General features: G+C 39.2%; 1 protein-coding gene across 1 annotated transcript in view; it reads left to right on the forward strand.

The window, feature by feature from the left end:
- Window positions 1–12809, forward strand: part of itga1 (integrin, alpha 1) — a 49449-nt gene that overhangs the window by 25721 nt on the left and 10919 nt on the right. Inside the window, exons 3-16 of the mRNA XM_053340406.1 lie at window positions 172–281; window positions 2724–2812; window positions 3942–4056; window positions 5321–5448; window positions 6214–6362; window positions 7272–7422; window positions 7608–7782; window positions 8114–8187; window positions 9849–10005; window positions 10725–10870; window positions 11210–11353; window positions 11485–11736; window positions 11831–11961; window positions 12568–12743. Coding sequence (XP_053196381.1) covers window positions 172–281; window positions 2724–2812; window positions 3942–4056; window positions 5321–5448; window positions 6214–6362; window positions 7272–7422; window positions 7608–7782; window positions 8114–8187; window positions 9849–10005; window positions 10725–10870; window positions 11210–11353; window positions 11485–11736; window positions 11831–11961; window positions 12568–12743 — 1997 coding nt within the window. The remainder of the gene's footprint in view (window positions 1–171; window positions 282–2723; window positions 2813–3941; window positions 4057–5320; window positions 5449–6213; window positions 6363–7271; window positions 7423–7607; window positions 7783–8113; window positions 8188–9848; window positions 10006–10724; window positions 10871–11209; window positions 11354–11484; window positions 11737–11830; window positions 11962–12567; window positions 12744–12809) is intronic.

The raw sequence follows: 12809 nt of genomic DNA on the forward strand, positions 1-12809 counted from the left end.
TTGCAAAAACATCCAAAGCCATCACCTCCAACCTGCCAACCCTTAATTTCAGCAATAATATTTGAGTTGTGCTTGTTATCACAATTGTAAAATCGTGATGGTGTTGTGTGGTTGTTGGCAGGATTACTACTAAGAAACCAGACCTACTTTTTTAATATATTTTTCTTTCAGGGTTCTAATTGGATCACCGCTTTCGGGTCAGCCTGCTAAACGGACAGGAGATGTCTACAAGTGTCATGTGGGGAGGGAGAACAACAAATGTATCAAACTGGAGCTGCCAGGTAAGAAACATTGTGTATGTGCTGTTTGTGCCTGTATGAGCGTGGACATATATATGTGTATGTATGTGTTTCCTTGCATCCAGTGATTGCACATGAAGTCTGTGTAAATGTACTGCAGTATATTTGAGTCTACTGGCTCTCGCTGAAAGGAAGTGAGGCCCATCAGAACAGGAACACAGCAAATAAACAAGGTTTTAATGTTTCATCCATCATAATTATCTCATAATTAAACAGATAAACACAAGGGAGCTCCTGGTCAGCAGTCTGCAAAGCCTCTTTTGGCATTTTTCTATGTCGACACAGAATAACTGTATGTTGACGCTCACTTCAGGGATTAATGCTTAACTCAACACAGCTGTTCACACCTCCGAATTATCAAATAACTGGAGTTATACTGCAGTTTCCCTACTTTTGGTGTACATTTAGTTGGATCATTTACAGAGAAGGCTGGCAGAAATACTCCCACTTTCACCCGTGAGAGAGAGAGAGCTATATTTGTTTTTATCTTCAATGATTTACAAGGGCATTTCTTAATCTCACAAATTAAAGTTTAGCCTGGAAAACATCCAATGGGAATCAGTTGAGACTGGCAGCTGGAGCCAGGCCACTTAGAAAACAACTGGGAGTAGTTGATGACAACAACAACAACAGTGCTATATTTTGAACTTAAAAGTGAAACCAGGCATGACTTTGCAAATGCATGACTTATTGTGTACCTTGAATTTATTACAAAACCAATGTTGGTGGGAATTTAAAGTGATGTTTTCTGAGCACCCATGGGGAACATGAGGCAAAGCTCAACAACGAGCCAGCAGGAAGGCTTTATGTTGACATATTATTGAAGTAAAGGGCCTGTCAATCACCTGTAGGTCTGATCCCTGCAGAGCAATTTCAATCCACACTCATTGACACACCCTAGACTTGCGTTGCCAGATCTCTTTCCACAGTATTCTTCCACCACAGGAAAGAGAATCTAAACCATAATGAGCGACGTTAAATTTGTGTGGTTGTTGTGTTGTAATTTTTTATCGCATTTCCGCCCCAAATAGTAAAACTGAAAGGTGGGTATGCCAGGACTATTATACTGTAATGAATGAATAACTAGCAAGGGAGTCAAACACCCAGGATCGTCTGCTGAACAAGAAGTTCACATTCTGTTTGGAAAATTGTATCCAAATGGCAAACAATAAACGTGCAAACTGCTAATTTAGGCTGTCGTCTTGTAGGCTGGAAAACTACTTAACAATGGTGGAGGTCTTGTGTTGTGCCAGTTGACTTTAATGCTACATGTATATTTTGTTAAGAAATGTCAGTCAATCCACGCTGACTGGTTATGGTAACGTGAAACCTCCCTGTAAAATAATAGCAATGCAATTTATAGCTATTTCTCAGTAGAACACTGGTATATTCTGATGAAAGCCACTATACAAATTTGACCCGTAGCTTCTTTTGATTCTCACGAAATCGTTCCAGACCAAGAGGCATTGTGTGAAAAGTCCGATTTGTTCTGATAGTTATCTGGAGTTCACAGTTCATTGAGGACAAAGCGTGTGTTCTCCCCTGCAGCTCCACAAAGCTGCTTTCAGTCAAATGCTGACATCTCATGAGGTGTGTTATCTTGGTCTGTGTCACTCATTTGATCAGATAGTGAATAAAATCAAAGAGGAAATTCAGATACCTACTTATTTTCAGGTCAAAGTTTACTGAGGTACATAAGAAACAACTGTTTACTGAACATCAATAAATATGATAGAAAGCTCTTCAGGGAGTCATAAACGACCCAACAAGGAAAAATCTGAGATTTAAGAGGAAGAATAAAGCTAAATTTAAGTACTTAATTGCAACCACGCCACACTACTAACTACTAATAGGTCTGTTCGAAGGAAAGCACATGCCAAAGTCATAACTGGCAGCTGACAGTGATGATGGTTAAATACCCAAATGGCCTCTTGGGGATTGCTAAAGAGCTTGATTCATAATTGAAATATTGTGACTGATTCACAGCCGTTTCTGTGATTTCTGAAATATGTGAGAATATATGGATCCCTCAGGGGGGGCAAAAAGGACATATCTAAACCACACCCAAGTTGAAGCATTTATTTGTCATGTCATTGCTAATTTTAGCCACATGTTATGATTGCTAAATGATTCAAACCCTCTGTTTCTTCATCACAACAGCTGGAATGTGTGTTTTGTGCTCTATATCCTTTAATAATTGTCGTAGGCGGCACACTGAGAGACAGTATGGTAAAGTAATGCAACATCCTATATTTAACCACATGTCAGTGTTCATTACATCTCAGGGGAAAGACAGAAGAAAGAAAGCAGGGATAGCATCTCTCTTCATATGGGAAAATGAAGAAAAGGAATTTGTCCAGCTGTTCTTCCTCTGTGCTGCTCTTTGTTTGTCTCACACTGTTTATTCATCCATATTTCTCTTAGAAAACACAACAGTTCCCAACTTACGTGAAGTCAAGGAGAACATGACCATGGGAACCACACTTGTGACCAATCCCAACGGAGGATTTCTGGTAAGGAGGAAGTTTCCATTAATAATATATGAAAGCACTCTACATTTTCCATACCAAAAACAAAAGTAGGATTGAACTTAGTATATTTTCTGTAAAAAACTGAGCAGCAAGTATATGTTCACTAGACCTTTGCACTCTATGGAAACAGTGGGCTTGACCCGCCCTGTTTCCCGGTGAGGCTTCATGTCCAGGGAATGTAACAGGATACTGTGAATCTACTGTGCAAATGAATCAGCAGCTTAGATTCAGACATGTATGTACTGTAGGAAATGACAAGACCCTTAAGGTTGTATGGTCACGAACCCCAGTAAAACTTTATTTTGACATGATTGAGAGATTAGCAGGGTGGGCAAATTACAGAGACAATGGACCGGTGGTTAATAGGTTTTCCGTATATTTATTTCTTACTTGGTCCAAGAAAATTTGAGAAAGAAAATATGATGCTGGACTGTGAGGGAACATCCTGTACAGCTGCATGTGTAATTGAAGCCTTTTGAAGCCTTAACTCAATACTTAATGTAGTTAACATGAGCGTTAACATAACTCTGAAAGTATAGCCTTCAACACTATGTGAATGTGTATATACTGTAATTCAACACATATCGCAATTGATCAGAAACATTTGACCATTTGGAACCTGGCTGGTCTGGAAACATATAAGAGTTTTATAAGTGAATAATAAAAAAAATGTTCTCTCTAAGCAACTTGTCATCACAATACATTTATCAACTAGGTTGTCCACTTAATGTTATGAATGTTTCTATTTTGTGGTTTAGCATGTAGGGAAATCTAGGTAAATATGACCAAAAGAATAATACATGTTATTCAAGTTTCCAGTTATTGTTGGTAATTGTTAAACCCTGCTTCCTCACAGGCTCAATTTCTCTTTTTGCCTCTTCTCTTTTTCTCTCTAGCCTGAAGGGATCTATGGTGGTTTTTACTAGCCTCCCTGTAATCCTAAATTTGAGTAGTTCTTTCCTCTTGGTTTTTCTATTCAGTAGCTCTGAACCTCCTCTCACCCATGACTTCATGCTGGTGGAAAACTAACCAGTCACAGCCTGCGTGTTTTACTTTCTCAAGAAATTACAGTTTGTGTGTGTGTTTGTGTATGTGTGTCCTGTTTCCACAGGCGTGTGGTCCTCAGTACGGCTACATGTGCGGGCAGCAGCAGTTCATCTCAGGCGTCTGTGCAAACGTGAGCTCTTCCTTCCAAATCCTCAACTCCATGGCACCGGCCGTGCAAGGTACACAGTCTGACTAAGCACGACAGCAGGTCTGCATAGGACGTGATGGCATCTCCACAAATTGCCTGTCCCATCTATGAGATTATAATCTATTCCTCACAGTAGTACCACCCAAGACCCTGACTCACCCTCCCTAAATGACGAGGGGAGATTAGAACATTCTTCTTAATGTAAACTTGTCTGCGACCCCATCCCTCTCTGGCCTGGCCCAGCCCAGCCCTTTTGCCGTGTTGTATGACCAAGTTAGGAGAGAGTTTACTGGGCCTGCTCTCTGTTTCCCTGGAAGGAAACAGCCTAGAAAGAAACAGATGAGAAACGGTCTACAGTCGTTTTTGCTCTCTGTATAAATTCATCTGCCAATCTTTTAACAAAAACAAATGGAGACTGATCACAGCTCCATCAAAATGAGTTTGTCATAACATACTAAATTAAATAAAGACTGAGTTAAAGATTTTTTTTTTCTCAATTTGACATGACACTTGCATCAATTAAGGCAAATTATACATTTGATATTTTATATACATTATACATTTCCTTTTTGGGTCTTCACATGAAGTTTGAAGGAATAGACGTCTATTAGATCTTTCCGGTTAGTAACAGGGAAATACAACTTCCCCGATGTGAAACAACTTTGACTAAAAGCAATCACTATCCTTTTTTATATCAAATTTGACTTGGGGCTAGTATGTCTGCTGTGCACAGGTAATTAGAAAGATTAGTGAATGTATTATAAAATATAATTTCTTTCTTAGCAGAAAAATCAATGATTTTAAAGGATATATGTGTGCTTTTTCAGATATATCTCAATATAAAACTTATATGTCCATACATACATTGGAAGCGTTATGTTACCATAATTGTTCCTGTGGTTCATATTGACCGCAAAGTGATCCCTTCTTAAAGCAAAGTCAGTATAAGCAATAAAGGACAAAATTAACAATTCTTGTTTAGTGCAAAAACTCTGAAGTACAGCTGATGCTGATATGAGGCTGCAGCCGACCACAGCGGTCTGATAAATCAGGTGATGAACTTCCAGAGTTACAGTGTTTTGAGTGAGAAATTCTCTCTTTGTGATGCCAAAAATGGAACTGTGAATTGTGTGTGAGTGTTTTATTAAGATAGATTGAACATTTTAACATATCTCTTAATGTGTTGTTCAGTTAGACAAGGCATCCATTTTTGGAAAAGATATGAAAAACAAAGTGTGGCTCCCGAAACATAAAACTTAAACTCTAATTTACTGTAATTTCTGACTTTGTTCCAGAGTGTGCGAAGGAGCTGGACATCGTGATAGTTCTGGATGGATCGAACAGTATTTACCCCTGGACCAGCATTATCGATTTCCTGCTCCGCTTCATTGCGAAATTTGAGGTTGGACCTAAACTCACACAGGTCAGTTGCATGAATGAGTTAACAGATTTCCAAAATAAATTATAATATGAAATCCTGTGGGAAATTACTCTTTTCTGTCTCTTTCTCTCTTGATCCACAGAATTAAACACATACAGTATTAAATATTAAGCATGAATGGATAAAAACATGGATAAATGGATGGGTTATATAACTTCAGATTGACATAGAAAAAGGATGAATGAAGGAATATATTCCTTGCTGCCAACTCACTTCTTCATATTTTATTTGATGACTTAAGCGCCCTCCATTATGGAATTTTCCACACGGTGCCAACAGTAGAAATAACTGTAAGACGTCTGTCATAAAGTAGACTTTATGACCTGAATACTTTTTAGTCCTTAAAGTAATTTTAGCCTTTGCCTTAGTAAGTTATACCTTGAGCATATTTCTGTCCACTCCCCTTGGATCACTCTTCGAATGGGTGGTTAGTTTTTATTATGGTTACATTGATCTGGCCTGGAGCTTGTAGAGTTTTCCAGAGGGAAACACTGGAAAGTCTTCTCACTGTGGAGCCCAGTGGTTGTAAGTCACATCTTCCATGGCTGCTGAAGTCCTCTGCCTGCTGTATAAAGAACATTGTGTCATATTAACCCCACTAGACCCGACCACATCCTCTGCAGACTGTCTGGGAGGGGACAGCAGAGGAGAGAAGAACATAGAAAGAGAGAAAAGGAAAAATACATTTAACGTAGGATAACGTTTACAACAAAAGCGTGTGTGTGTGTGTGTCTTTGTGTTTTGTAGGTGGGAATAGTGTCCTATGGATTAGACGTGACTCACCGTGTCAACCTGAGCCAGTTTGCCAACACTGCTGATCTGCTGAACTACGTCAAAGATCTTCCTCAGCAGACCGGCTTCAAGACCATGACTTTCCTGGGCATTGATACTGCCAGGTATTCAACAATAGCCCCTCCCCCTTTTTTGGGCAAACCTGACCACAGTTTTCGATTGGATCATTTTGATCTGGTATGGTTCAATATGTGTTTGAATCAGACGATGTAATTTCAGTTTGACTCAAAAAGACTTACTACTTAACTAAGAAATCAACCTGAAGCTTTGATATTGGACAAATACACCCATCACACTCAGCACAGTAGATGCTTTCTAAACTTAAATCTTGTATCGAAAGCTGAATGGGATACACAAGAAATATAAAAACTTTAATAACAGGGTCTAACCAGCCCAATTTGGATTGGAGGTCTCACCAACCCAAGACAATTGGGAAACCAAGAGCATTGCATAATAGGGCTTTTACATGTAGGCTCATACCATGTGGATTTCTGAGTCTGCATGTACCAAAACTTTTCTTAATAATGTTTTTTTTTTTTAATCAAATTTAGGTGCCCCCAATTCCCAGAGTCTGTGCTTGTAAATTGGTTTTGGTATTTGAACAGCAAATCTGCACCACTAATGTACAAGCTCAACTACAGTTGGCTCTGCATCATTACCAAAGAGTGTGGCTATGAGTTTTATAGATTTCTGTGTAAAAATCTGGTTTTAAGACTTTAGTTATGTTGCTATTCGTGTCTCATCAACTGTCTAACACACTGAATCATCAGGGCCAACTCATGGAATTTCTTTTCCCTGGGCCCCCAAACAGGTTAATGACAATATATTTATATGATGCAATTCCAGCTAATTTCAGCTTTTTAGCTTTTGACTGATAATCATGAATACACCAAGATACTGTAACTATAACTACAAGTAATTTTGCTCTCATGAAAGTGAAACAGCGAACATGTATTTAAGGCTCAGTTACAGAACATGTTCCAGTGATTTCTTTTAAATGTTCTGCCCATCAGGAAGGAGGCCTTCATTCCAGAGCGTGGTGCACGACCTGGGGTGAAGAAAGTCATGGTGGTTGTAACTGATGGAGAGTCTCATGACTCCCACAATCTAGACCAGGTCATCAGTGACTGCGAGAATGACGGCATTGAAAGATTTGGTATTGCTGTGAGTACATACTACCTTTGTGTGGTTTCACAGATTTTGCTAACATGCATGTATTCATCTTAACTAAGACGTTTTGTGTTTCCCATAACATTTGGCTGGGTATGCATTATTTATAGTGACATAAATAGAAGTTTTTCCTTAAAAATGTCAAACTATGCCTTTGAGATAATTTACCATGTTCCCAGGTGTTGGGAGACTACAACCGTCAGAACAAAAGCGAAGAAGAAGTAAAGAAGTTTATCAAAGAGATTGAGTCCATCTCCAGTGCACCCTTACGAGATCACTTCTTCAACGTCTCTGATGAGGTGGCGTTGTTGACCATCGTGGATGCCCTAGGAAGCAAGATTTTTGCCTTAGAAGGTATACAAACAAACATATGCTTGCATGTTCACCTACTGTAATCTTCATATACCCAGCAGACATAGATTACTATTTTCATTCTTAGTTTTTCTTGACAAATGACTTCAATAATTCATTAAATGTCAAAAAGCTTTACATTTTCTCTAGATAGACTAATCACTTTATTGATTAATTAGTTTTGACATTAGTTATACCACTGGAGTCTTTTTTGACATTGGTGGAAATGATATTTTACTAAACCTTAATATGACAATGATATACTTATGTAACAAGTAAGTTTCATTATATATTGTTGATTTATTGTTGTTGGTATGAACTTTTCCTTCCTCAGCTACATCTGGCAATTCCACCTCCTCATTTGAGATGGAAATGTCCCAAGCTGGCTTTAGTGCACATACTTCTAAAGTAAGTCTATTTTCTAATACTCTTTATTTGTTAGTCTTGTTCCCTTACAATATTTACCTATTTCTAAAAAAGCAACTTTACAATAACTATACCTGTTACTTGTATAACAGTTGAATTTTCCAAAAGTACTTTCAATGCTGCTAAAATAATGAACTTGCTGTTTTCTAAATAAAGTCTAAGATACGAGATAAATCCAGATGGAAACATGTGAACGTCAGTGAACCACACTTGAATCATATCTTCAAATCACAGCAGAGTTTACATGTCTGTAGGCGTTTAGTTTATAAGGAATTGCTTATTTATAGACGTGTATGCGTTGGCATGGATGTTTCCTCAAGAAAATGAGCTCATGCACAAACAATACCACAGTGTTATCTCTGGTGCATCTTCTACCCTTTGGTGATTCACCTTGGTCAGCGGAAGTTTCTAGACACAGACTAGCTCTGTCCTGTCTGCTCACACTGATGCAGACTTTACACGGATGATGGTTTGTCTGATTGCATGAGAGTGTGTGAAACAGACAGACAAGAGTTCGAAAGTTAAACACGAGGTACCAAACAGTTAGGAAGGTTGAATCAGATGGTTGTTCACTACGGTAAAAACAACATGCTTACTTTGGCCCCCTCACATGCTTCTTGTGTTCATTCATTAGGCATTTCCGTTGTTTAAAAACAAACAGGCTCCCGTGTTACGCCTGTCTTCCTGCCTCTGACTAATGTGCAACACATCTTCAATCCCTGTGTGCACTGTCTCTGAGGCTGCAGTGACTCATTCAACTTAATACAACCAAACTGAGTAGTTTCACTATTTGACACACACCTGAGTCCTTGTTCATGATCAGTAGCAGGAAAGGGCCAGTTGACGCAGTTCGTTATGACTAATGACCCATGTTATGTCCTGTGTGACCTCTCCCCTCACTATTAAGTAACTATTTCCTGGTCACAAAAAGAAATGTTGGCTATACTTAGGACTGCAATTAATGTTTGTTTATATTAACAACTTACTGATTAATTGGTTAGTCATTAAAATATCATATTATACTAAATGCAGCCCCCAAAAAATCATTTATTTTTAACTCAAGATTACCTCAAGTTGCCTTTTTCCAAACAGTCCAAAACACAAACTCACTCAATTTACAATGATGTAAAACAGAAGAAAGCATAAAAGCCTTCTTCTTCTTTCCCTAATAACTTAAATAATATAATTTATATTTCCCCTCCAATACTAAATATTATACTTTTTACTACATTGCGTTAATTTGACCGCTTTAGTTATTTTGCAGGTTCAGATTTTCGTTACAATCATATTCTTAACAATTAAAATATAATGCATTTTATAGAGTAAACTACATAACAGCATGTATTAGTAGTAGTTGAGATTTCCTCCACTTGTCACCACTACATTGAAAGTATATATAATGATATGATGAGTACTTGTAGTAGTAGTATATTATGCTGATAATACTATTCTTTTATTCAAGTTAAAACAAGGATGCAGAACTTTAGTTGTAACTGTTTGTGTGCTGTTCATACTTTTTATTTAAGTAAATGATCTGAGTACTTCTGATTTTTGACTTCAGTAAAGTGATAAATTCTTTAGTAAACCACCCACCAACAAAAGCTTCCTACTGGTCCTGACATGAACTTTATTGTCTCCCATAGGATGGTGTGTTACTGGGAGCAGTGGGAGCGTATGACTGGAACGGGACAGTGGTAATGCAATTTGCTGATGAAACAGTCAAACCAGTCATCCCAGAGAGAAACGCCTTCTTCGACTCAAAAACTGAGGCTGGGTATGAACGACTGGCTGGGTACCTCGGTGAGTTAGGACAGATGCTTGTTAGTAAACTGGATAAATATAGAGTATACAAGGTGGAGCAGTATTTACACACGCATGGAAATTTGTCCGAACTTGTGATTTTTTGTTCATTACAGAGAGAGTGTTGGTAGCCAAATCTTTCAAGAGATTCAGTGAAATTTTGCAGCTGCAGAATAGAGTTTCTGTTACATTTAGGAGAAAAATATGTAATTTGTCTACTTTTGACAGCAGATGCTTCTCCCTCTCTCCCCCTCTGTCATATAAATAATATACACAGGCTGCCCTCTCCATCCTGCTGCCTTTTATGGCCTGTAGAGCAACCATACCATCTTAATATCAGTTATTTAATCAACATGTCATTAGAAAGAGCACTGGTGGGTCCAGGCTCGTGTACTGTAAATTCAGCTGTTGGCACATGCTCATATCCTAATGGCCCGTCTGCAGACTGTGCAGACATACCCTTTGTGTCCTTGTCTGTGAGTGTGAGTGTACGCACATTTTCCTGCCAGTGTTCAGTAGTGTTTTATAGTTTCCCCTTCACAGTGAGATGTAAACAGTCAGCTACAGAAGCATTTAAAAATAACCCACAAAGAGAGCCATGGTGTGTTTTCCTAATGACATCATAACATTGCAAATATGTGCATGTGGTCCTGATGATGCCTGTTTATGAGTCTGATGAGTTTAATACAGTATGTTGCTTGTGTTTTTTGTCTCTCCAGGTTATGATGTTCAGTCAGCTTCATCCCCCAAAGGAGTGTTGTATATCTCAGGTGCGCCGCGGTACAACCACACAGGCCGCGTTGTTATCTATCGTCTGGACAAAAAGAACAAGGTTGTTGTCTCGCAGATACTGCTAGGAGAACAGGTGAGTCTTTTTCAGTGTGCTGTTGGAGATGTTCTTGCAAAGAAGGCATTGTTCATTGATCATCTGTCAATCTGAAAGCTGTTGTGCTTGCTAATTAATGCACTTACATTCAGACACTCCAAATGTGACTGTCTTTGTGGGTGTTCAGTGAGTCTTTGATGTGATGCAAGCAGACTTTAAAAAACCTCTGTGATATGCAGGATTTAGGAGTTTCCTGACTTTTAAGTGAAAAAAATCAGCAAATACAGATCATAAGCAAATGAAGGAAAATTGATATGTCAGCATGTTCAGTAATTAATGAGTCAACAGTGACAGATGATTTCTTACTCCTCTGTGCAGATTGGTTCTTACTTCGGCAGCGTCCTGCAGACTGTCGACGTGGACAACGATTCCTACACGGATCTCCTCTTAGTTGGAGCTCCGATGTACATGGGCTCAGAAAAAAATGAGCAGGGACAAGTCTACGTTTACAAACTCAACCAGGTACAGAAGATGAAGGCTGAATCTGTCTTCTGATTAAAGAGCTTGTGTCGGATTTTTGTAGAAGATTGTGATGATGCGACCACTTTTCATAGTGTTCATGATCTTTTTTTTTTTCTTTACTCCATCATCAGGACGGCCAGTTTCAGCACCAGTTCACTTTAAAGCCTATCAATCAGTCCTGCTGTACTGTCCACTCAGAAGGCTGCACTAATAAAAATGAACCATGTGGTGCCCGGTTTGGTACAGCCATTGCTGCAGTAACAGATCTGAACCTGGATGGCTTTAATGATGTGGCAATCGGTGCACCATTTGAGAACGACCATAGAGGGGCCGTTTACATCTATCATGGAGATAAGAAGTCACTGAAAGAGAAATATGTGCAGGTGAGAAAAGAGAGCTACTCAGTGAGCTGTTTGAAGATATGTAACTATTTATTCAGATTAACATGACCTAATCGGTTCTGTGTTGTTTCTTTAGCGCATACCAGCAGGTGGGGACGGTGACAAGGTGAAATTCTTTGGTCAGTCCATACATGGAGTCATGGATCTAAATGGAGATGGAATCACTGATGTTACTATAGGAGGTCTAGGCGGGGCTTCACTGTTCTGGTGAGACATGGCCCATCCTCAGATATAAACATTCACTCCTAAAACTACACATTCCACTTGAGTCATTACCAGCAGCAGTGCCTGTCTCCATTTTGCATTGTTTTAACTGGGTTTGGACAGCTGTACATGTCCCAGTGGGCATGTAGGCTTGAGACCAACAACTTCCTAATGATCTCTCTGTTAAAACCCCTGGCTACATACTTCACTGTTGGAGACCAGCCTACAGACTTCAACCCACTAAGTTTTGAAAGATCAGCCCACACCATGATTTAGCTTCCCAGGCAGACCTTCTCCCACAGTTTCTACTGGCAGAGGCTCAGCTAAGCTGTGTGAAAACTCCAACTCCCAAGTGGCTTTGAGTTTAAATAAGATTTGGCAGCAGGCTGCTATCCTCTTCCTGGACTGCTGGCTTGTGTTTTAGAAAGCTCAACGGTTAGATAGAGAGAGTTGAGGCCAAGTTTTATGCTCAAGATGCATCCGTTCCTTGTTCCTTCCTTTGAGAAAATAGATGCATGTGCACATTTGCATGCACACACACTCACATATTGCCCCATTGACAGCTACTATTATGCTTTCTAAATGTTAGTATGTGTTTGAATTTACCAGGTCCAGAGATGTTGCAGAGCTCCACGTCAACATGACTTTTGACCCTGCTAAAATAAACTTGCAGCAGTCTCAGCACCAGTGTGAACGTGGTGGACGTGTATCTGTGTGTGTGACGACTGAGATGTGTTTCATGTACCGCATCAAATCTGACCAGCCGGATCCAAACACTAATACAGGTGAGCCATGCAGCATCCTACCATGAAGTCGATCATTCTACCAATGAAATGATTGCCCCATCATTA

This window comes from Scomber japonicus, chromosome 19 (assembly GCF_027409825.1).
Source record: "Scomber japonicus isolate fScoJap1 chromosome 19, fScoJap1.pri, whole genome shotgun sequence".
NCBI classification, from domain to species: Eukaryota; Metazoa; Chordata; class Actinopteri; order Scombriformes; family Scombridae; genus Scomber; species Scomber japonicus.